Source organism: Aspergillus aculeatus (genome assembly GCF_001890905.1).
Source record: "Aspergillus aculeatus ATCC 16872 unplaced genomic scaffold ASPACscaffold_18, whole genome shotgun sequence".
NCBI lineage: Eukaryota > Fungi > Ascomycota > Eurotiomycetes > Eurotiales > Aspergillaceae > Aspergillus > Aspergillus aculeatus.
In genome coordinates this window covers 82,524-104,698 of record NW_017962993.1, presented here as the reverse complement: position 1 = coordinate 104,698, position 22,175 = coordinate 82,524, and the positions used below count along the sequence as shown (strand labels likewise).

Genomic DNA, 22,175 nt, shown 5'->3' with positions numbered 1-22,175 from the left:
TACTAGTGAAGACTGGGGATCGTGAAAGTAGTTCGTCAAGTTATGTAGACACTGAGACAGGTTGTCTGACTAAGCAAGAAAGTCGGAAATGGCAGAAGGAAGTGAGTGGTACTGTGAGGTATGAAAAAGGGAAAACATGGTAATTTGTAGGGTGAGCAGTGAGGTATCAAGTAAAAACCATGAAATCAGCCACGAATATGACTTCAAGATCACCAATTATCCATGTTCCATTACAAAAGCAGTGTCTACTGGGGAATTAAAGCAATCCAAAGTCACTGGCAATTGCGGTTCGGAAAAGGCGGAGACGAAGGCGGACAGGAGGACGAGCCTTCCGGATTGGGTAAGCAGGGTAGGGCTCGCTAAGCGAGGCGATGCGGCTCTGCGCGGGTTAGCCACACCAAAAAAAGTTCCACCTAATATTGAGGCGAGGAGTCTTGAGATACGACCAGCAACCACCCACGACGACGACGACAATCTCCCGGCCTTGATCCCCATCCGTCACAATGGTGCGTTATGCGTCCCCTCGCGATAGTCTATCGATCAATCACGATGATCATGGGCATTTTTCCCCTGTCTCTCGACGTTAGTTTCTCGACACGGTGAATGCTGATGGATTTCTTCTTGGTGTGATATAGGCGATCAAGCACAACAACCAGATTCTCAACCAGCGTGAGTAATGCACCCGCCATACGGAGCGAAGAACACAGGGCGAACGAGAGGGATGGAGACGATGAGAAGGGGAAAAAAATACACTGGATGATGGACGACGAACTGGGTCAATTCGAATGTATCATGGACTGATGGGATTTTTTTCATCTCAGACTTCCACAAGGACTGGCAGCGTCGTGTCCGCGTGCACTTCGACCAGGTACGCTCTTCCTTTTCTACGATGCAATATTACGATCCTATCGCAATTCGCCTTGATACGAACGATATGGGAAAAGCAAGGATCGCTGAGAAAAGATGGTGTGGACTGACCTGTTTTCTTCTCTGGTTTATAGCCTGGCCGCAAGCACCGCCGTCGTGAGGCTCGTCTCGCTAAGGCCGCCGCCGTTGCTCCTCGTCCGGTTGACAAGCTGCGCCCCGTTGTGCGCTGCCCTACTGTCAAGTACAACCGCCGTGTTCGTGCTGGCCGTGGTTTCACCCTTGCCGAGCTGAAGGTAAAGAGACACTCCTGCGAATCCCGGAGCAAAGAAGGTTGAAGGAGGTGGGCTGGGAAGTGTCCTATGCGACCTAGGGAACCCCAGCGCCACGCACATGGAGGAATAAAAATCAGGATGCAAGGGCTTACACATTTTGGTTTCGCACCTGAACAGGAAGCTGGTATCCCCAAGAAGCTCGCTCCCACCGTCGGCATCGCCGTTGACCACCGCCGTGTCAACTACTCCAAGGAGTCCCTCGTCGCCAATGTCGCCCGCCTCAAGGACTACAAGGCTCGCCTGATCCTCTTCCCCCGCAAGAGTGGTCAGTTCAAGAAGCTCGACTCTTCTGCCGAGGAGGTCAACGCCGCCAAGGCTGCCTTCGCTGAGGGCAAGACCGAGGGCTTCGTCACCCGCGTCAACCCCACCCTCCCCATCAAGAACGTCTCCGCCGCCGAGGCCGTCACCGAGGTCAAGCGCGACGACCTCCCCAAGGGTGAGGAGGCTGCCTACCGCCGCCTCCGTGAGGCCCGCTCCGAGGCCCGCTACAAGGGTGCCCGTGAGAAGCGTGCTAAGGCCAAGGCTGATGAGGAGTCTGCTGCCAAGAAATAAATGTGATTCACTACTAATGATGATCGGGTCGATTTTCAAGTCGGGGATTAGTCTCCTGTGGCATGGCGTGGCTCCTCTTTTTCCTCTCTTACCTTTGTCCTTAACTTAAAAAGCTTCCCAAACACCTCGAAATGCAAATGTCTCAAGTTCATGTCCCACCACTACGACTTTCGATTTTTTGTGACGGTCTTCTTCCCCGGACTTCGGTTGTCATCAGAAGTTTTATTTTTTCCTCCTCCACCAGAAATCACATCAAGACCTTGCAGATACCCCCCCCCAAACCACATCAGAATTACCTACATGTTTTTCCTGATCTGACGAGTAGACGGTAGAGGTCAATATCACTGTCTTTCCATCTGGTTGTATACCTTGCAGAAACCCTGCCACGGTCTAGTGTATCCTACTTTGCGAGTTTAGGTATGTGCTCGATAGCGGACGTAAGTGGGGAACATATTGGCCCATATCGCTCTCTGTAATGAGAATCTACCCTGTCTGTACGGGGTTAAGAAAGGAAGATTTGCTGCTGTCATTCATCCTGATTCTGTGCAGACATGTTGGGTATCGAAAGCTTGCGTTGGATCCGCTCTCCCTATCACACCCGGCCCAGCAGCCTATCGTATTGCAAATTAGATCGTTTCACTGTTACCCCTCCACAACATAGTTTCCCTCTAAAACGGGCCGTGGTATAAACCGTGCTCCAAACCTATACCAAACAAGTAGAAACTCCTAGATTCGAAGAAAAGAAACGCGCCCAAACCTTAGCACGCAACAACGCCACACGCATGGATTCAATCAAACGCCATAGACATAGATGCGTGTGAACACACTTGATCAATACCTGACCATTGTTAGACCCGTAGGCGCCGAGAAGTCTATGCTGCATCATGCGGGGAATCATGATCGAGTTCGTCACTATCTCCAGAAATAACTTTCACGACGCACTCCGTAGCACGCAAGATGGCGCCGGTCTGGATCTCGCTTGAGTCGCCGGTGACTCCTTCAGGCTGGCTGTCTAATTTCTCCATCAACATAGTATGAAATAGCTTTTTACACTCTTGCTCGACTTTCCGGCCAGGAGCCCCGTCGGAGGTGATGCTCGAAATGCTGATCCCGGGGACAAGCTGGGGTTCGCTTGACCATTCGTCGATTCTCAACTCACAGGAGAGGAGCAGACTCAGGCGTCTGGCCCTCGATTCAAAGAGTATAGACGTTCGCTCGAGGTGGGGCAGAATGCGTCGTAGATCAGGCGTGCTTTGCTTGTCGGAGCCCATTGGTGGGGAGGCACTGGGCCTCCTATGGCCAGGGATCAAATCTGCATGTTGCTCCTCCATCTGTGACCACAGTTGTGCCCGTAATATTACAGCTTCCCAGTACCGATTGATCCCCCAGCAAAGTCCCGTGATGTCAAGTCTCAGGAGCGGATTGGCGAGTCGGATCTTCGTCCAATGCTGTAAGGATGCGGGCATTCTGGCCTTGGCGGTTTGAGTTGCAGTTGGTAATCTTATTGAGACCAGGGTTTGTGTCTGTGGATTGGCGTCATACGTAACGGCTACATTGAAGCGATTGGAAGGGAACGGATGCGGCGCGGTGAAAGTTAGAACATGTCTCTCCAGGGGGGGCTCAGTTGTGGTTGCTGGGACAAGCTCTGAGAATGCGGTAAGGTCCAAGGGTGCGAAAGCTGTGAGATAAGGTTTCTTGTGGGCATGTTCGTCCAGCGCAAACGGATTGATCGGTAGTGTATCTTCAGTCGGTGGTGGGGGGGCCTTCGTAGCGAACGGAAGCAAAGCCGAGATAAGAGACGAGATCGATGCCGCGGTTGGGCGTCGACCAGATGGCGCTGTTTCTGTGTGGTGAGCGGATGATAGCAGGGTACTAGAACCGGTCAATGATGGTCTTGCAGCCGTTGTCAGGAGGAGCATACATTAACTTTGATAAGTCACGTTCGGTGTGTTCATCGCCCTGGCTCAACTCCTTTGACCAATCTTCCAATTCGGCAATTTCCTTCTTGAGTTGTTCCATCTCGTCAGAGAGCTCATTCCTCAGCTTTCGCTTTTTCAGGATGTGCTCCGGGAACGACTCCCAATCCATGGTCAATCCCGGTTCCGTCATATCATCCGCCTCTCCATAATTGACGCTCCTCAATCTCGATGTCGTCTGTTCAGGATTGTCCGTCGTTCGTCGTATCCCCCATTTCGCTTGTTGTGAACTAGGGCTGCTGCTCAAAAGCCCCTTTGAGCGTCCCGGTGGCGGTCCCAGCCCCAGTTGTGTCGGTGTCGGCGGAAGATCTGGCTCTTCGAGTATCTCCTGTAAAGAAGGCTGACTGAGGTCCCCGGTGACGTCCAAATCCCCGGTCACACTACCCAGCTCCGATGTCAGTTGGTCATCTGGCGTATTGATGTGTCGCGGCTCCTCGATACTCCGCTGCGTCGAAGCGGGGGACCCAAAAGCCAAATCAAAGGCGGTTATTCGAGTAGAGACTCGCCTCGGGGGCGCAGCAAAGACATGTCGCGGCGACGGCTTCGCCTTCTTGGGAGGCTTCAGTGGACTGCCGGACGACGTCAATGATGGTCTGAGAGCCTTACGGTCTCTCAAGCCGACAGCCCGCGCATCAGCCTTAGTCGGTTTGGGTGGGCTTCGCACGGGCGATCTGCTCAGCGCGCGTTCGAGGAGGGCGGGATGTGCTCTTGCTAGGCTGGCTCTTGTCGGTGCCTGGAACGAGGCACGCTCGTTCGTTTGTGGTTGTGCGACATTCGGTGGAGGAGGGGGATTGCTCATTTGCGACGTGCTGACACCAACAGCTACTGGATCGCTCCGCACAGGTGTCTCTCAGGGTGAGATACAAGCGCTGGAATAACCACCGTTTCTGGTATTAATTGATGTTGTGGGAAGGAATAGAAAAAAGTCTGCGTGTAAGAAACGAACCGAGCTGAAGGTAGATTGAGCCGGTGTTTACATGCGCTCAGTCCGGCGGGCGGACGGTAGACCAAGCGATTGTCGGGAAAAACTGTTTGCACTGTTTGCCTGCCTGCATACAATCGATTCCTCCCGCCCGCGGAACCGACTGAAGGGACCTTATGACATAACCGACCGCATCGGCGATCCTCGAGTTCCTCTTTCTGCCTGCTTTTCTTTCCCCTCCTCCGTCGACACACCAGAACAAATGGAACGCCCCTTTCTGATTCTCGCGCCGTCTCTCGCGCGAACAGCAGCAGCAGCAGCAGCAATACGCAGCAGTAGCAGCAATAATATACGTGGATTGCCCCAAATTGCGCCTTTCATAATCAGACAACATGCGTTCTCCTTCTCCGCTCGCCGCTTAGCCACGCATGACAATTCCGCCGCTCTGCGCAACGGAACGGTCAAGGCAGGCGAGAACGGCACTACGCAAGCGCAACCACTTGCCGGCTACTACCACGATATCCTCTCGACCCGCTCCCCGTACGACCGGCAGACCGTTCCTCCCCCGCAAAAATCCCGCGAGCCAGCCGAGGAACCGGCCCCCCCAACGAAGAAGCCCCAGACACCGGAGGAGAAAATGGCCATAGTCTTCGGGACCCGTCTCGCAGGCCCCGGCCGAGCCTCGCGCTACAACCCCGGGGCCGCGCCGGACGCGACCTGGAGAACCGTGAACGGGGTCGCAACCCCCCCGCGCCCGGAGGAACCCGACAACTGCTGCATGAGCGGCTGCGTTCACTGCGTGTGGGACGATTATCGGGACGAGTTGGAAGAATGGGCCGCGCGGCTTGCGCAGGCGAAGGCGAAGGGCTCGCCCGCAACAAGCGACGGCAAGGACCAGCGCCAGACGCCGAGGTCCGAGGTCAACGCCGCCAGCGGCAGTATGGACGACGACGGCGGGGGCAGTGAAACGAACTGGACGCTACCGGATCCCAATGAAGATCTGTTTGCCAATATCCCCGTCGGGATCCGGGAATTCATGAAGACGGAGAAGAAGTTGAAGCAGAAACATCAAGAGGAAGCCCACACGTGAGACAATTGATGAAAGACTTTTTACGCCTCTCCCGATCCCTCCCTCTTCCTTTAGACGAAGATTATACCCTGTCTCCCATGATTCTGTGTGTGTGTGTGTGCATGCGTGTGCGTGTGTTTGTGTATATATATTAAGTATATAGATGTTTTTAGAGCCTCCCGGATGTGCGTGAAGTGTAATATAAACCACTATGGTAGTAACAAGATGATCCCTCAATAAAATTCCTTGACGCATAGTATCAGTGACTGCGATATCACCCCAAACATACAACCCACGGTACATGCGCAAACCGACAGTAATCTACCCTACACAGAGCATGCAAGAACATATTTCAATTCTACAGTGTAAGAAATCCCAACCCGATCGAACCTTATCACCCAAAGATTGAAAAGCGGTGAAGAACCCCCAGTCCCCCTATATGGATTCTGCCCGAATCTGCCGCCTCGCTATCGCAAAAAAAGTTCAATATGAATTGAACGCAGTTCTCTCAGACAATCAAACCCAGAAGGGCACCCCCATTGACCTTACAAGCCGAATCGTCAGATCAGGACTATTCCTCCCAGAATGTCAATATCGCAATCGGAAACAGACATCATCCTCAACAAGGCCAATGTCGCACTGGCCCGCAGCCAGCGGCTTGTCGCATCATGGCTCCCAGCTCCGACGGCGGAGGACCAAGCCAATGTGAAATCCGAAGAGGAGTTGCAGCGCGAAGAGGATGAGATATTCACGGCGGTCCCAGAAACGTAAACGAACCCCTTCCCCAACCAAAATGTCGTTGACATAAGAAAACGTGTTTCCTCTCGCGAGGTATATATTGGCTCGTGTCGCTGACTTCTTGATTCTGGGCGGGGAGAACTACAGGCTCGGAGTTGGAGCGCCTTTGCCGACGAAAGCCGCGGATGGAAGTTGGAATCGCACCGAATTGGACTCAAATGACAAATTACGGAAACAGCTGCTCGGTCGCAATTATCAGAAAGTCATGGCGGCCAAGGCTAATGCAAAGACGGGGGCCTCCTCCGCTGGTACCGCTACAGGTCGACCGTCGGTGAAGGCGGCATCATCCGGCGCCGGTCACGGGGCTGACCAGGAAGATGACGATGAGGAGGAAGGTCGCCTGGCTCTTATTGGCAGAAAGAATAACTCGTCTTCAAGGAAGAGGAAAGCAGATGCCCCTCCTCAACAAACCCCGGGAGAAACCGAAATCATGAGCTCCGAGGCCAAGGTGACAGATGTTGGGGGCGACGATAAACTAGAAAGCGGTCCATCGCAACCCTCATCTGGCCGAAGAGGTAGGAAAAAGGGCACAAGCTTTTTGGATGAGATTTTGGCCGAACGGTCGAAGAAGAGAAAGAAGAGGTGACTACTAGGTACATGTTTCGGTAATCGACCACTCTTGTGTATATAGGCGTAAACCAAACACAACATTGATACCCGCTCGATTTGGTGGCATACCATATATCAAGCAAACACTGACCTTGACCAATGTTCGTTCGTTTGTTCTTGGTTTAGTGATCATATCGATATACTCGGCATAGCCGACACAAACCAGTCTTTGCCTAGTGTGAAAGTTGAATTCTGTACATTGTCTTAGTCAAATAGTCACTATAGATTCATCTCTAAATTAGTGTCCCCAAGCAGTATTCTGTTCCACTCAACCCAGGGTATATAGTATAAATAAACAGAAGTGGCCCAATTAGCCTGAAATGCTAGAGTATGCATGGCCGCCAATCGATAATTGGGAGAACCAGCGGTGTGAACCATGGAAATTGATAGTGATAATCCCAAAGTGTTTGGCGCAGGTAAAACCATCGATGATGCATGCTGTCCAAGCAGTGTAAGAGGTTAGCAGAATTGAAGAAACACCCCGCGCAAAAGTAATAGGCTACAAACGAGCCAAGCCCCTCTTTCCCACACCCCTATGAATGATTGTACAAAAGAATGCTCCGACCCATTTGAATTATCGAAAGAGCGTGTAAGAGAGATATGAAAGATTACAGGCAGAGTGATGCCCCCGTTGCGCAGACTTGGCCAGTGTACGATGGAGAGGGACTGGTGTATTTGTTGTCTTTTTCCAAATCGTTTTTCTTTTCGAGCGTCTGCGCCACACTCGAAGATGAATTAAGGAGACTGTATCGAGAAATTGAGTTCGTTGCAGTCGCATACTATGATGATCTCAAGAAGCTGCCTGAGAGCGCTGCCTGAAACAAAACCAAGACAATGTGCGTCCCGTGGTCTACTCGAGCCGCTTCCGCTTCCGATCGTCCGCCATCGCATGCTGGTCTTCGTCCGGTCGCTCAGCCGTATCGGCGGGGTTAAGAAGTGAATGAACATTGCTTGCCATGCTGGAGCGCCGTGTTGCAGGAAGGGATATTTCGTGGCGAGGGAACCTGGGACCTAGGGGCCACCCATTATCGGCGGGAACAGTTTGATCGGAGTGCAAGGGAGGAGTAGCAAGACGAGTGCTCTCCTGTAGGCGCCGTGGGGCGCCCATTTCGTATTGCGCCAACACATCGCGTACTTGCTGCTCACTTGAGGTCGGAGTTCGGTGTCGCGACGGCGACCAGGGATTCGCCGCATGAGTGGGCAAATGAGTCGAAGGGAATGGCGACACTCCCGGTGGCGGCCAGCCATGCTGTCTAATATCGGCTGAAGTATGGCGACGAGTGAGGTTGGGGCCTGGAGGAGACGAGACCGAAGATAGGGGATGAGGCACAGGCTGTTGTGGGGTGACCACAGCCGGCACCTGGGGGCGGCTGTAGTTGGGGGAGGAATGCCCGGCCCCGATCGAACCGAAGCGACGGGGGGATGCAGCCAAATGTGGGGGAACAGGAGGGCGAATCATGTTGGGCCGAGACGGATTCTCCATCATCGAAGGACGACGCCCATCCTCCTGGGGGATTTGACGCGGGGACAACGGTGGGCCGGTTTCGACGGAGATATTGGCAACGTAGGGCTGGCGGACTGATAGGTAAGGATCCTGAGAGTGCTCGAGAGACCGTACGGCATCTAAATGCTTCTCTAGCTCGGCTTGCATGCCGGTCACTGCTACAAGTTAGGTCTCCCGGATTTCAAGGACTCAAGGCGACGAAGCTCACCATCCCGATACAAGATGCTTTCGCGATCAGGAATCATCCCTTGAAGGAATCGAGAAATCGAATGTGTCCACTATTCCGAAACCGAGATTAGCACTGCCTTCGCCGCATAGCTGGCATACAATTTGGAATGATCGGGCCCACGCACATGATAACAACGGATCAAACTCTCCGCCATCGATTGGCATCGCGCATTGAGCGCCACGTTCCCTTCTTCAGCGCGCGTGAGACGGGCATGCATATCGAACATTGAATGTTCCAGGTTCAACAAGCGTGCTTCAGTGGCATCCGGAACAGGCTCAGCTGGCGTGCCCGGTTGCGAGGCAGCTTTGTGGCCTGGAAATGAATCGCGATGAATCAACGCATGGCGGGATGCACGTCTCTTAATTTCACGCAAACCGACAAGATCGCCACGCTTGAAGTTGCCATTTCCGTGCTTGAACTCCCAGAGAGCAGAATCCGGAGACCCAGTATGAAAGACGTCGCTCACTGGTGTCCAATGACATCAGTAACGGTGCACCCCTCCATCTTCAGCCTGGACCAGCATACCTTTGTGAAATCCATACATATTCAATTGCCGGACGAATGAGGATATATTGGTGTGCTTGAAGTACTGGCTGCATAGATCGGTCAGCGCCTCCTCTCATTTGTAAAATAGATTCGGCGCGCTGGAGTAGGAAGACTCACGCGAGTACTTTGGAGAATTCAGAGGTAGGCGACATAACGAAGCTATCATTGGTATTGGACCACGATATTAGGTGCTGAATGCTGGGATCTTCGAGCATACTGCACATTTGATTGTCAGTGTGCGAACCCAGAGAACACGGAGTAACATCTCTGATGGAGAACAAAGACAATTGAGCTGGACGGCTGACGTACTTGTAAAGCTTGTGGATGAAAGCTGTTTGAACGACCTTTGGCTGCTGCGCGGCGGCCGCGGCACCGATTGCCTGGTTAGGGCCTAGATGATGGTGATTCACACTCTGTGAGTCGGCCGAGCTGTTAGGAGCGGTCGTGGTAGTGATGTTGAGGTTCGTGCCCGTTCGATCGCTATCGGGGCTGCTGTGGATGGGGGGCGCAGGGCCCGGGGCTGGAGGTGTGACATCCATGGGATCACCGTTCGATTGGAAGGATGTTGGAACGACGGAGGAGGAGAGGACAGGGATCTTTCGAACTTTGCCCGGCGCATCGGTGGCAGCAGTAGCAGGAGGGGCAGCGAGAAGGGAGTTCCTGGAGGGAAGATCGGCGAGGCTGCTGCTCATCTCGCGCGGTAAAAGTCTAGAGGAAAAGAGAACAGGAGGAAGAGGAGGCAGCGGCGGCGACGGAGGAGTAGGTGGTGGAGGAGGAGGAGGAGGGGGGGGGGGGAGGTAGAAACGAAGGACGGGTGACCGAGAGATAGACCGGTAGGAAGAGAAAGACCCAGCAAAATTCAATGCTGCTTTTCGTGTTCTGGTCTTCCTTCCTTCCAGTCTAATGATAAGGTTGGGTGCCTTTTTCCGTTATTTTCTGTCAGGCTTCTGGCTTTCTGTTGAACCATGTAATTGAGAGAGGAAGAAAAAAAGGAAGAAGTTGAGGTTGCCCTGTGGGGCGGGTTTAGGGTGAAAAGGCAGATGGCGATAGGAGGAAAGGAACAATAGTAGATTGGGCAATAAGAGAACTAGATTTGAAGAAGAGAGGAAAGGGGGAGGAAGGGAAGAGGGAAAAGAGGAATTGAAATTAAAATTCCAGATGGAGAAAGAAATAGATCGAGGAAATGGTGTAAATAGTGGTAAGGGAAAGTAGATGAATTATATTGATGATGATGAGGATGATGAAGATTTACAAGTCCAAAGAGAAGAACGAGACAGAGAAACTGCGAGACCGCGAGACCGCAAGATAGTTAGAGAGAGAGACAAGAGGGAAAAAAGAGGGTCTGGGCCGAACGGACTGGAACTGAGGATCAACACTTCTTCAAAAGTCTCTGCTGCCTCGATCATCCTGGGCTTGTTCCATTGGTCGACCCTAGCTTTCCTGGCCTATTTTCAGTTTTCAGTTTTCGGGGTTTTCTTTTTCTTTTCTTTTTTTCCCGTTTCTTCTCAATCGAATTTTCCTGTAATTTTGATCGAGGCTCATTCTGCTGGTCAGTCCGTTGGATGGATGCTTCTCGTGTCCGTCCATAGCTTCCTCGGTGGAGCTCAAAAGCAAGAAAAGAGAACCCCCGTGGGTGGTCAACAAGTCTTGTTGTCTCGTGTTGCTTGCTGGTTTCTATTCGATGTCAGATCATCTTCAATACTAGGTACTGAGGACCTCCTCTCCCTTTCCTCTCTTCCCTTCTGAAACCCTTAGGATATGACGGGATATACTGGACTGGACAGCAGTGCGACGAGGACGAAGAGGGGTCATTGAAAACGATCAGGGACGAGGCGTCATGGAAGGGGGGCAGAAGGCGATCAGATCTGCAGCGCAGGCTGCTTATTCCGTTGAGCTAGCATAATTTAAAGTCACAGTTGTACTCGTACTAGTTACTCATAAATTAACATACTATGTGCAGTACAAGTAAGCTGCTTGGAGAACCTTTCGTACTTTATTCTGATGAAGTCGGCGGGAGGAACCGCAGAGGAGAGAACAATAAGATCAATTAATCAATCACAAACAACAATAGTAACTACCCTAAATAAGGAGATTAGCAAGGAAGGCTGAGTGCATATCTTAAAAGGATAATGTAGTTAACACACATGTGATATTTATTCAGTATGTTTGCCTACATTGTACTATGCTAATCATATGTCAAGCTACATACTCATACTCATAGTAGTTTTATATATCTATTTGGGTATCTATGGTAAATTACCATATCAAGACACCCAAGCCAATCCGTAGCCGGAAATCCTGTCCTGTCAATCATCAAACTTAATCTACAATAGTCAATGTGACAGCTCCATCTTCTCTCCTCGCATTCTATTCTTGCAACTTTCCCTGTCTAATTAGGCCACAAGCACTGCTATACTTCGTACTCTACCTGTTCTTTCCTTTGGGGATTCCTTGTTCCCTATCCCCACAACATTTCCTCCCCCCCCCTTCCCCCTCCGGCGCAGTGCCCAAATTCAGCTATGAGTCTGGATTCACCGTCTAGTGATAATGCCACAGCCATCCAGCAGATCATCTCTCTTTTTAATAGTCTGAGCACAAATTCCGCCCGAAGAGCTACGTATGAGTCAACTCGTTCTAAGCCCACCCTCTTCTTTATTTGTTTCCCCGCCCAGACGTGATAGTGCTAAGTTTCAAGTCGCAGGTATCATGGAATGCTAAACCAACTGAACTCCTCCGAATGGTGCGATTTACGCGCACGCATTGAACAGCGGACCTTCCAGAAAGACATCCTAGGCGAGTCCCTGCCCGAGATCGCCCTCCAGATTGTGCAGCATCTGAGCGTTTCCGATCTTCACGTGCTCAGGAGAGTAGGTGACTATCAGGGAAACGGGGAGCAGACTTGTTGATGAACCGGGACTTAACGCAGCTCGTACCCCCCAGGTCTCGAGACGATGGCACGCTCTCCTGTCATCTGCTTCTACCAAGCGCACCGTATATCGCCAATGGACCAACAACTCCAGTACGCACCTCACCACGGCCGAGATCACGTGGTACGCTCAACGGAGGCTCTACTTGGAGCGCGGCCAACCCGTCGCTGCCGCCGCCGCACAGAGGGCCGTAAAAGTGATCGATGGCCAACCAACCCCCCAGAGCGCCCCCACGCCCAACACCTTCGCTTACGCCCACGGGAGGTTTGCATGGCTCAGGAACCCCGACCTCGTCGTCGTTCACAGTATTCGCAACTCTACAAGGCAGCAGTTTTGCACCGAAAACCGTGATCGCTTTCGATTGGTGGGGATCTCGAACTCCGTGGTTGTAGCGATCAGCACTCGCGCGTAAGTTTTGTTTTCCCCCTCTTCTTATACTTCCCTTTGTCTAGATGATAGTTCGAGAAACATGATCGGATGATCGGGGGGTGTAGTGCGTGCAAGGGCTCATAGGACGTATTGATTTCCCTCAGGTATTGTCATGTTTGGGATCTGGATACCGAAGAGCACGCCTGGTTCCGTATCCCATCCCTCAACGTGACCGGCTTTGCGGTACGCGACAACACAGTCGCTGTAGCCTACAACAGTTATACGGTCACGGAGTCTGGGGACAAAATCGATACAGAATCCGTGACCTACTGGGACATGTGGTCGCGTACCGCTCACACCATTGAGAATGTTCCCCAAGTGGCAGTACTAGACTTGCTGCCCGCCACCAAGACCCTTGTCGTTGTCCATATCGAACTCCAGGAGACGTACCGAGTGTGCATAAGAAAATATTCCATGGATGGCGAAGGACATGCGCACACCCAGCGCGCTTTTGCAATATCCGCCGTTCATCGGGACTGGTCGCTCGAGTTGCTGAGCCGGTCATGGGACAATAATCATTACCGATTCGCGGTGTTCTTCGTGCAGTCACCATTGAACGGGGCCGCCACGCGTTCATTTCAGTGGGTTATAGCTACCTACGACCCTCAAATGAATGAAATCAGTCTGCACGAATTCACCTGGGATGATAGGCCCTATCATTTTTTGAATGCGGCGGCTGTGGACCACAATCTCCTGTACTACCTCAGGGAGGACGGTGGCAGACCAGCTCTATGGGTATCTAACACATCAGCCCAACCGCCCCATCGAGCGGCGAGAGGGATGGATCCGAGCTGTCACGATGCGGACGCCTTTCTCCTTGGGGATCGGGAGTTTGTCCTCCAGGTCCACCAGACCGAGACAAGAGCCTGGCCTGTAGAAGATGATACTCTGGCCCACGCTGAGTTTACGGATGATTCTTAAGACCTGATGTCTCGCTAATCAGGCTCTGAGATTGGGAAGCCAACTCTAGCCGGATAGTCATTGTCCCTAAATGGCTCGAATAATCTAAACCATTGTAATGAAGACATTGACAAAAAGAAAATAAACCTAGACATGGACGATATACAGAACCATCTATAAGAATTTCCCAGGTACTCTCGCCTGGATCCATCTCGTGTATCAACATTATGTTTAACTCGTGGGCAACTCCTTATGACCGATCATTCTCTAAGCAGCAGCAGTGCGTTAGCATCATACCTTAAGAAAGAAAGGCTGTCGCCCTCCTCGGCCAATAACTCCGCATCTCGCTGCATCTTTGAACTCGGATCTTCCTAACCTCTCGGCCACCGGAAAGAAGAATATAGATATCAAGAAAATAATTGCAGAAAAACAAAGAAGAGAAAAATACAAGAGATAGTGGAGCATCAGCTAAGGAGACGCAGCTCTATGTCGACATGGAATTTAGATACCAAGAGTGAACTCAACACCGACATCGATCTCGCGAGCCAACTTGACGACCTTGGAGAACTGAACCGACTTCTCGGCAGCGCTCTGGAGATCCTCAATGGAGAAGATCTTGAGGCCAGAGTCGTTGAGCTACAAAGACAATACGGTTAGCTCGGTACTTTGCTCATACTAAGAATGATGAGAAGCCATGGGTGTTCATACCAGCTTGTTCGCCTGCTCCATGTTGGTGCCCTGAAGACGAGCAACGATGGGGGTACGCAGGCCCATCTCCTGCACGACGTTGATCAAGCCCTGAGCGATAGCATCGCAACGAACAATACCACCGAAGATGTTGACAAAGATGGCAGTCACCTTAGGATCGCTGGTGATAAGCTCGAAGGCGGACTTGATAGCAGCGGGGGTGGCACCACCACCGACGTCGAGGAAGTTGGCGGGGTTACCACCGTTAAGCTTGATGATATCCATGGTAGCCATGGCCAGACCAGCACCGTTGACTGCACTGAGATTAGCGGGAGGCATATTAATCTGAGCTCTTGTATTTGATCTTACCCAAGCATCCAATGTCACCGTCAAGCTTGATGAAGTTCAAGCCGTGTCTGTATTCGGATTAGAATTTCTTCGAATCAGTTTGATCCACTTGAAGAACATACGTAGCAGCCTTGACCTCATCAGCGTCCTCTTGGGTGGTGTCTCTCCACTCGAAGACCTCCTTCTGTCTGAATTCGGCGTTGTCGTCGAAGTTCAGCTTAGCATCCATGGCCATGACCTTGTGGTCAGAAGTCTCGGAGAGGGGATTGATCTCGATCTGGGTGGCATCCCTCTCCATGAAGACCTTGTACAGCTTCTGAATAGTGTCGCGAGCCTCGTCAATGCATTGCTCAGAGAAGCCAAGCTCGGTAGCGATCTTCGTGGCGATCTCGTCGGTGACTCCAACCTTGATGTCGATAGGAGTAGTGATGATGGCGTCGGGGTTCTCCTTAGCGACAGCTTCAATATCCATACCACCCTGAGACGAAGCGACAATGACAGGACCCTGGGTAGCACGGTCCATGAGAACGGCGAGGTAGAACTCGCGACGAGCGAACTTGCGCTCACAGATGTAGACGGAGTTGCAAAGACGACCGGCAGCACCAGTCTGCTTGGTAATAAGCTTCTCTCCAATCATCTGTCCAGCGAACATCTTTGCCTCGGTAGGCCTGGAGAAAAAATGGTTCATGTTAAAAGACAGAAGCGAATCATGACGCTACCAGTCACACTCACGAGTAGATCACGCGCACACCACCCTTCAGACCGTTACTGAAAGTACCCTTGCCACGACCACCAGCGAGAACCTGAGCCTTGATGACCATATCATCGTTACCTATTATCATAGTCTTAGCGAACCGCGACTCAAACTGTAAGCATGGAAAAACGCACCAAGGGACTTGGCAACGGCCTCAGCTTCCTCTGCGGAGCGGGCGACTTCACCCTTGGGCATTCCGACGCCATACTAGCGACTTGTCAGCACCGGAAAAAGCCAGAACATGGTTGTAGATAGCGCGCGTATGCCGTACCGACTTGAGCAAGTTCGCGGACAGGTATTCGTGGATGGAGAGGTTTCTCTGCTGCTGGCCCAGGCGGGACTGAACGGAAGACTCCTATGAGTAACCGCAAGTGTTAGCAGGTGAGACCATATGGATTATGAAGAACACAATTTTCAGTAGGCAAGGATAACTCACCGTCGCAGCTCTCAAGGCCGCGGTAACCGGTTTGCTGCGGGCAAGCTTGAACATTTTGACACCAAGTAGGAAAGAAAAAATTATAAAGAGGGGAGAGGAATCAAGGGACACCTGTCAGAAAGGCTAGATTTATGAGAAATGAGAAGATCCTCCAAAGTGAGGTTTGGTGATAAGGGAGGGGGGAAGTTGGGTGCTGATGGGAGAACAGCTTTCTTTTTCGCGGCTACGAAACTCGGGATGATATTATTACCTTGGGACGTTACGGGCGGTAGCAATCGGAGAGGTCACCTGACGGGCCAACCAGCGTGCGTTTTCGGCATGAGTAAGCCATAAAGATCCCGAACAACTGCCTGAGCAGATACTAGGTAGATACTACAAGGTACCTATGCCGCGCTTCCTTACTTTATATTTCTCTACTTGACTCAATCCTTCTCGTGTTATCAATAGACGGCGCAAAGGAGGAGGCGGAAACCTTAGCTAAGTTGCTCATACTTAGCTGTCCCAAGACCAGATCAATTTACCTCATTGGATCTTCCAAGCTCGTCCTCAGCACAAAATCCCACTACAACGGATCCCTTACCATGTAAACCTGGAAGAAATCACACGGCCTTTTTCCCTTCTTCCACCTTCTTCAATCTGTAAAGCTTGAACATTCTTGTCATCATAAAATGGAACAAGCCAGTCCAAGCCCACCCCCCACTGAGAAGCCAAACAACCCAACTTTTGTTACCTTCCCAGATCCAGCTACGGCTTCGCGCCCATGGCCAGACCCAACGCAATGGGGCCGGTCCATATAGTATTTGTGAGACCACACTCCGCGCATAAGCGGAATTTGGCATGGCCCCATCCTGACTGTGAACCACGCGTCGATTGTACTCCTCTTCGATTGGGAGATACATTGAGTTGGGAGTGAGCGTACGTTTGATCCGAGCAATACGGGATTGCACACCTCCGGTGACGATCGTGGTGACATTGACCCTAGAAAGGTCAGAGATGCCTTTGCGGGCAAGAAGGAGGGCAAGGCGCATACCCGAAAGGAGCGAGTTCTACCCGTAAGGTATCACTAAATGAATGCAGGGCGGCCTTCGAGGCATTGTAGACCGACCCAAAGACATATGGAATAATCTGGGTCAGCATTAGCACCAGCCTGCAAACCCCAACGCGTCTCTCTCAGCTTTTATTTCACGTGGTGGATGCATACCCCAGCGACACTTCCGACTTGTACAATGGTACCTTTGGCTCTGATGAGAAGAGGCAAGAAAACCTGGCAAATGTAGATAACTGAAAAGAGGTTGGTTTCGAAAGTTGCGCGGACTTCCGAGAGCTCAGCCTCCATCGCTGGAACCGTGTAATCTGTCCATAGTGAGATCAGTCTTTATCCATTGATCACCCGACCATCACCAGTCAGAACTTACTGCGGCCTCTAAAGAGCATGTTAGCGCGTCAACTCAAACAGGGTGTAAGGATTTCTCACGCATTATTCACTAGGTAATTGAGTCCCTTGCCCTCGAGTCTAGCATTGATGTCTGAGAAGCAAGACTGTACGCTTTCTTGGTCATCCACCTCAAGGCTCAACGTTTCAATACCGATTGCTGCCAAATCTTGAAGGGTGTCTGCACTTCTTGCTGTCGCGAATACGCGTAGCCCATTTCTATGAAATTCACGAGCCAGCGAGTTACCTATTCCACCGGGTGAACACCTATGTATCTTTGCAGTCAGTTTCTATCTATTGAGCGTTTGTGTAGGGCAGCTTCACAAGGTGTCATGTGAATTACAAGCACATCAAGCAGGTATTTTAAAGCTTACCCTGTGATTAGGACAGACATTTGCTTGTCATCGATGCCGGCCATTGTATAATATTTTGATTTGCGTGTTAATATCCGTAAGTCTCAGTACACAGGTGCTGTTTGGTACAATTGCAATTCTTGATCATAGTGGTCACACGGTTGGGGACATATATATGAACCTCGGCATTTACATTTGTCATGAGCTTGCAGAGGTGGGATCATGCCAAGAAATCCTTTTCGTAGTGAGCATCGGTAAGTACCCGTGCGCCTCTGCCCGCCATTACCCTTGACAATCTGGAATAATAGATCCATCTCATGTATAAAATAAATTACCAAGGAAAGGTATATGTGTAAGAAGCTATTTCTATCACAGATGACGATAATAGATGATGATTTGGCGCACAAGAATATTGCGAAAAAGATAACCCAATCCACAGGTCTCAAAGCTTGCGTACAACATGATATCGGTTATATATTTACTCAATACCTGCAGACATACTCGGCCTTATAAACACTTGCCACTCCTCTCTAATTTGGAGGTGTTCGATCTGGTATCCTGCAAAGGCTCCGGATACACAATTTGGGGGCTTTATAACTCAATCTGTATTATTGCTTCAGATCAACCCCGCTAAACTATAGTCTGGGATCCAATGAAATGGGATCCCCAATGTACATGGTGTCATGGTCGCTAGTAACCAGGGACTAAGTGCCATACAAATTCTGATTAAATTCGGCTGTGCTAGTACAAAACAGGAGATTGTTAGAGTTGACCCAACTTGATTCATTATCCTCTTGAGCCACCAAGCACTAAGATCCAGGTCTGACTATATACAATCAGGTAAGGACGACTATAAATACCTATACTAGCAGAAGCCGTTCGGTTAAGGTGCGCGCCTTTTCTACCACTCACACGGTCCCCGACTCCCCATGGACAGACGGCTTGAGGAGCTTTGAAGCCACAGGACAAAGTTGAAATATTTGAGTATATCTCCTGTAGTGCCATAGACGGACAGTACATGCATGGATACATTTTCGAAACCCATACAAACATTACCTACAACCTAACGAGGCTACCGGAGGTCTCCGGACTCCGTTCCTGTAGGAAGCGAGACTGCGGGGCATTTCAGGGATTTAGCGGCCGGAACTGTAAGCTGATAGGTCTGTTGCATGTCTAGTTAGGCACTTGGCAGGCGGGCGATGGCGGGCAACCTTATCCTCTGCTTATCCCCAGTCTTTGGCTCTGTGCAGCCTTGACTCCCTTAGTGCGTCATTAAGTAAGGAAACCAAAAAAGGAAAAAAGAAGAAAAAAAAAGATAAGAGAAGAAATTTCGAATTTGGATGATTATTTCTTCTTCAGTGTTCCTAAATTTACCCCTCATTGCTTGTCTTTCTTTTGTGGCACGATCATTTTCCAAAAAATTTTCCCCCTCTACTTTCCGCTGCTGTGCTCAGTCAAAGCTCCAATCCACCAGATTCAACCCCCGATCTCTCTACTATCGTACTCACCGTATTCAACACGTTGTGTCTACTTGCCTCTCCGCCGCCAAAATGACGCAAAAGTACTATGTCACCTATAACCAAGTATGCTTGCCTTTTCTTTTTTGGCCCCTTTCAGACCAGACATTTGCTTCTCCCTCCCTCCCTCTCGCGCAGTATCTCTCACTCGTTGAGGCGTTCATCACTGTCCGCGTGCGCGCACTGTCTCGCCAGTCCAGCATGGGCTTATCAACTCTTTATCAATCATTTGGTTAACGTCTATCGGAACGTGATAGGTCCACAAACTATGCCAGGACTCTGCCGACAAGATCCTGTCCACTATCCGCCCTAATTTGATGATCGCCATTGGTGGTGGTGGTTATGTTCCTGCTCGTATCCTCCGGTTCGTGGCAGCCCACTCTGGGTGAAACCCAGAGATGCTTATTCTAATTCGTCTCGTGCCTAGATCTTTCCTGAAGCGCTCGGGCGAGCCCAACATCCCCATCCAAGCCATCGGCTTGTCCCTCTACGAGGACCTCGGCCGCGGCGATCCCGAGGAGGTTCCTGGTACCAAGGTCACCCGGACACAGTGGCTCGACCTTAGCTCTTTGGAGATGTCGAATTTGATTGGCAAAAACATCCTCATTGTTGATGAGGTTGACGACACTCGCACGACCCTCGAATACGCCGTGCGCGAGCTCCAGAAGGATGTCGAGGACGCGCAGAAGCAGCTCGGACGAGAAGGCGAGAAGACGAACTTTTCTATTTTCGTGCTTCACGTAAGATCTCTCTCCATGCTCTTCCACTCCCGAGAAGAACTTCGGAGTTTTCTGACCTGATAAACAGAACAAGAACAAGTCCAAGAAGGGTGTCTTGCCAGCTGATATGATGGAATCCGGTCGTTACCATGCCGCGGTTACTACCGAGGATGTATGGATCTGCTATCCTTGGGAAGCCAAGTATGTTGTTCTTCCGCAATTTGTCCATTGTTCTGCAGCCGTTGAAAGTTGTTATTGACACACACTACAACAGGGACATTGATGAGCACGACCGATTGGCCAAGGAAAACCCTCTCTTTTAAGCTCCTCGTCCGTCAACACCTGCTCCCTGCATAACTTATCCGACGCTCGATGCATCGGACCCGCCGTTCCTGCATCTCAGTTCATCTATTATGCATATACATCGCTTCGGTTTACAAGACACATTATACTCTTTTTTTTTTCGACATTGGACATTGCTGGATGGTGTTATTTGATTGATTTTTATAGAACAAAAGCAAGAGACCACTGAAGGTCAAATCGTCTGGCTTTGCATGCCAAAATGCTGCGACTCTTATTCGATGTGGACGCTCCCACCCGTTTCGCGAATGGGATATTTTGTCATGCCCACGGAACTAGAAAGACGGCCGTATCGTCTTCGAGTATTGCGCTAACCCCTCCGAACCATCATAACTAGTTACGGGAGATCCCTACATTTCAGCGTACCCTGCTGGATCTTCGTCCGGCACAACAAAATTGAAGCAGCTCGGGCCATTGTCCTTTACCTAGCTGGTTTGTGGTCTAGATTGCCTATGGGACCCTGCATAGCTTAGATGACAGACTACTACATCACAGGTGAAGCGGTATAATCATAGGAATCATCCATTGGATAAATCCTAAGCTACAGCCAATCTTGTGCAGCCCCTGTAATATCGATCCTTGTCCGTAGCAATCAACGCTTGTGGATGTGCCGCACCAAACGCCAATCCCCCTCTCATATGCGATGCGTTATCGGATAAACATAAATTGTACAGATCTCACACAATAAAAAACATTGCTGGAGGTTTGAATGGTCCAACCGCCCGCCCGCGCTAATAAATTCAGTCAACGTCGATGTTCGCTCTGCGCAATTCGGCCTTGGCCTGTTCGATCTCCTTTTGCAGTTCCGTGTGCGCCTCCGGGACATCGTTGAAAGTGAGAATCGCTAAGCCCAAGCGGCCGAGGAGGTAGCATCCGAAGCATATCAGAGCATAGAAGGGAAGCTGGTTTAAAAAAGACGCAGATGGTCAGCGGGGTGAGAGGCAGGGGACAGAGAAAGAGCCGGGATGCATTGCAGGACGTACGACAGGAATGATCGCATTCTGAATGGTTTCGTTGAGAGGAACAAGGCCCAGGTATAGAGAAAGGTAGAGCTGAATCCAAGACTCCGCATTAGCGATCAACATAGAGTTGAGAGGGCGAGGCTATCCATCATACCGAGGAGACGAGCAGGAGAACGGAGAGGGTCTGCTGAGCACGCGTCATGGTGATTGATGATCTTGGTTTGGCTGTTGAGTACAAGTCCGAGCACAAAACTGGGGATCAGGCCGATTCAACGTGGTGGACAAGGCGAAAGGCTTGTTGAAAAAGTGCTTTGAATTATAGGAATGAGTGACAAGATTGAAGAAGCAGTGCTGTCCTTCTTCGCCGTATAGACGCGCTGTAGGTGAGACCGGCTGCGCCCCGTGGCCGCTGTGTCCACCGTACTGCCGCCGCCGCCCCTCATGACAGGTTGGCATCTGGTAAGATACCCAAGGTAATTACTTCGTATTACCACATTTACCATTTTCTGCAGTACGGCGTTGATGCTTGACACACTGGACACTACATTAACAGGAGAGCACTGTATTTCGCCCCCTCCACCCAAGATGCTAATGAATGTGACTGGGGTTCCTCACTCAAACGCTATCAGATGAGAAGTAAGCAGTAAGAAGAACAGCTTCACCATGGTAATGTCGCGTGTCGCATACTGCAACAGAGTCCCAGGTATACCTCGACTTCGATACGCCTTGATCTGTCACGTTTATCAGAACCAAGGTAATATGTAACTAATTGGTGCCTCACACTCCATGGTACTACCAACCCACTACGGGCAGGCCGATTCTCTCTTCTGCTTCTACAAAGAGATACCAGAAACACCTCATTTGTCTTTCAGTGGGAACCGAGACCTCGGGCCAAGGGAAAGGACAAATTCGTATATATATCCTTCCAGCGATACTTTCGACCTGAC

General features: G+C 50.8%; 10 protein-coding genes across 10 annotated transcripts; 5 read left to right on the top strand and 5 right to left on the bottom strand.

The window, feature by feature from the left end:
• Positions 1 to 447: 447 nt before the first annotated feature.
• Positions 448 to 2,047, top strand: ASPACDRAFT_81611 (60S ribosomal protein eL13). The gene is made up of 5 exons (XM_020205912.1): positions 448 to 506; positions 636 to 669; positions 822 to 868; positions 1,002 to 1,160; positions 1,317 to 2,047. The coding sequence occupies exons 1-5, from the start codon at positions 504 to 506 to the stop codon at positions 1,749 to 1,751; spliced, it is 678 nt and encodes a 225-aa protein (XP_020052191.1). The 5' UTR covers positions 448 to 503; the 3' UTR covers positions 1,752 to 2,047.
• Positions 2,048 to 2,623: 576 nt separating this feature from the next.
• ASPACDRAFT_47201 (uncharacterized protein) lies at positions 2,624 to 4,526 on the bottom strand (the record flags this gene model as incomplete). The annotated part of the gene is made up of 2 exons (XM_020201914.1): positions 2,624 to 3,623; positions 3,673 to 4,526. 2 exons carry the CDS (start codon positions 4,524 to 4,526, stop codon positions 2,624 to 2,626), a joined length of 1,854 nt encoding a protein of 617 aa, XP_020052190.1.
• A 308-nt stretch (positions 4,527 to 4,834) lies between these two features.
• On the top strand, positions 4,835 to 6,046 carry ASPACDRAFT_126052 (oxidoreductase-like domain-containing protein). Its single transcript, XM_020196879.1, has one exon. It carries the CDS (start codon positions 4,912 to 4,914, stop codon positions 5,737 to 5,739), a length of 828 nt encoding a protein of 275 aa, XP_020052189.1. The 5' UTR covers positions 4,835 to 4,911; the 3' UTR covers positions 5,740 to 6,046.
• Positions 6,047 to 6,240: 194 nt separating this feature from the next.
• On the top strand, positions 6,241 to 7,245 carry ASPACDRAFT_126051 (DUF3245 domain-containing protein). Its single transcript, XM_020196878.1, has 2 exons — positions 6,241 to 6,485; positions 6,604 to 7,245. The coding sequence occupies exons 1-2, from the start codon at positions 6,304 to 6,306 to the stop codon at positions 7,100 to 7,102; spliced, it is 681 nt and encodes a 226-aa protein (XP_020052188.1). The 5' UTR covers positions 6,241 to 6,303; the 3' UTR covers positions 7,103 to 7,245.
• Positions 7,246 to 7,975: 730 nt separating this feature from the next.
• Positions 7,976 to 9,943, bottom strand: ASPACDRAFT_81609 (uncharacterized protein; the record flags this gene model as incomplete). Its single annotated transcript, XM_020205911.1, has 6 exons — positions 7,976 to 8,784; positions 8,838 to 8,907; positions 8,983 to 9,323; positions 9,384 to 9,451; positions 9,522 to 9,620; positions 9,714 to 9,943. 6 exons carry the CDS (start codon positions 9,941 to 9,943, stop codon positions 7,976 to 7,978), a joined length of 1,617 nt encoding a protein of 538 aa, XP_020052187.1.
• Positions 9,944 to 12,115: 2,172 nt separating this feature from the next.
• On the top strand, positions 12,116 to 13,681 carry ASPACDRAFT_47197 (F-box domain protein; the record flags this gene model as incomplete). The annotated part of the gene is made up of 3 exons (XM_020201913.1): positions 12,116 to 12,271; positions 12,345 to 12,739; positions 12,865 to 13,681. 3 exons carry the CDS (start codon positions 12,116 to 12,118, stop codon positions 13,679 to 13,681), a joined length of 1,368 nt encoding a protein of 455 aa, XP_020052186.1.
• A 185-nt stretch (positions 13,682 to 13,866) lies between these two features.
• On the bottom strand, positions 13,867 to 15,965 carry ASPACDRAFT_1883128 (succinate--CoA ligase (GDP-forming) subunit beta). The gene is made up of 8 exons (XM_020198316.1): positions 15,886 to 15,965; positions 15,721 to 15,804; positions 15,584 to 15,656; positions 15,428 to 15,527; positions 14,818 to 15,363; positions 14,717 to 14,763; positions 14,369 to 14,661; positions 13,867 to 14,296 (listed from the first exon to the last, which is right to left on the bottom strand). Exons 1-8 carry the CDS (start codon positions 15,937 to 15,939, stop codon positions 14,162 to 14,164), a joined length of 1,332 nt encoding a protein of 443 aa, XP_020052185.1. The 5' UTR covers positions 15,940 to 15,965; the 3' UTR covers positions 13,867 to 14,161.
• Positions 15,966 to 16,214: 249 nt separating this feature from the next.
• Positions 16,215 to 18,025, bottom strand: ASPACDRAFT_126046 (SDR family oxidoreductase). The gene is made up of 6 exons (XM_020196877.1): positions 17,692 to 18,025; positions 17,360 to 17,584; positions 17,301 to 17,308; positions 17,087 to 17,238; positions 16,916 to 17,010; positions 16,215 to 16,863 (listed from the first exon to the last, which is right to left on the bottom strand). Exons 1-6 carry the CDS (start codon positions 17,733 to 17,735, stop codon positions 16,485 to 16,487), a joined length of 903 nt encoding a protein of 300 aa, XP_020052184.1. The 5' UTR covers positions 17,736 to 18,025; the 3' UTR covers positions 16,215 to 16,484.
• Positions 18,026 to 19,220: 1,195 nt separating this feature from the next.
• Positions 19,221 to 20,229, top strand: ASPACDRAFT_63853 (xanthine phosphoribosyltransferase; the record flags this gene model as incomplete). The annotated part of the gene is made up of 5 exons (XM_020203942.1): positions 19,221 to 19,253; positions 19,445 to 19,551; positions 19,615 to 19,927; positions 19,995 to 20,107; positions 20,181 to 20,229. 5 exons carry the CDS (start codon positions 19,221 to 19,223, stop codon positions 20,227 to 20,229), a joined length of 615 nt encoding a protein of 204 aa, XP_020052183.1.
• Positions 20,230 to 21,006: 777 nt separating this feature from the next.
• On the bottom strand, positions 21,007 to 21,430 carry ASPACDRAFT_47193 (dolichol-phosphate mannosyltransferase subunit 3; the record flags this gene model as incomplete). The annotated part of the gene is made up of 3 exons (XM_020201912.1): positions 21,007 to 21,168; positions 21,250 to 21,318; positions 21,383 to 21,430. The coding sequence occupies 3 exons, from the start codon at positions 21,428 to 21,430 to the stop codon at positions 21,007 to 21,009; spliced, it is 279 nt and encodes a 92-aa protein (XP_020052182.1).
• Positions 21,431 to 22,175: the final 745 nt, after the last annotated feature.

Bases quoted from the DNA above. Each gene is read 5' to 3' on its own strand.
- ASPACDRAFT_81611 (XM_020205912.1), top strand. The intron at 670-821 runs GTGAGTAATGCA...TTTTCATCTCAG, and splicing joins CAACCAGATTCTCAACCAGC to ACTTCCACAAGGACTGGCAG. The intron at 1,161-1,316 runs GTAAAGAGACAC...GCACCTGAACAG, and splicing joins TCACCCTTGCCGAGCTGAAG to GAAGCTGGTATCCCCAAGAA.
- ASPACDRAFT_126052 (XM_020196879.1), top strand. From the start codon at position 4,912: ATGGAACGCCCCTTTCTGATTCTCGCGCCGTCTCTCGCGCGAACAGCA.
- ASPACDRAFT_126051 (XM_020196878.1), top strand. From the start codon at position 6,304: ATGTCAATATCGCAATCGGAAACAGACATCATCCTCAACAAGGCCAAT. The intron at 6,486-6,603 runs GTAAACGAACCC...GGAGAACTACAG, and splicing joins TTCACGGCGGTCCCAGAAAC to GCTCGGAGTTGGAGCGCCTT.
- ASPACDRAFT_1883128 (XM_020198316.1), bottom strand. From the start codon at position 15,939: ATGTTCAAGCTTGCCCGCAGCAAACCGGTTACCGCGGCCTTGAGAGCT. The intron at 15,805-15,885 runs GTGAGTTATCCT...GGTTACTCATAG, and splicing joins CGGCCTTGAGAGCTGCGACG to GAGTCTTCCGTTCAGTCCCG. The intron at 15,364-15,427 runs GTGAGTGTGACT...TTTTTTCTCCAG, and splicing joins GGTGTGCGCGTGATCTACTC to GCCTACCGAGGCAAAGATGT.
- ASPACDRAFT_126046 (XM_020196877.1), bottom strand. From the start codon at position 17,735: ATGGCCGGCATCGATGACAAGCAAATGTCTGTCCTAATCACAGG. The intron at 17,011-17,086 runs GTATGCATCCAC...ATGCTGACCCAG, and splicing joins AAGTCGGAAGTGTCGCTGGG to ATTATTCCATATGTCTTTGG. The intron at 16,864-16,915 runs GTATGCGCCTTG...TGACCTTTCTAG, and splicing joins GTAGAACTCGCTCCTTTCGG to GGTCAATGTCACCACGATCG.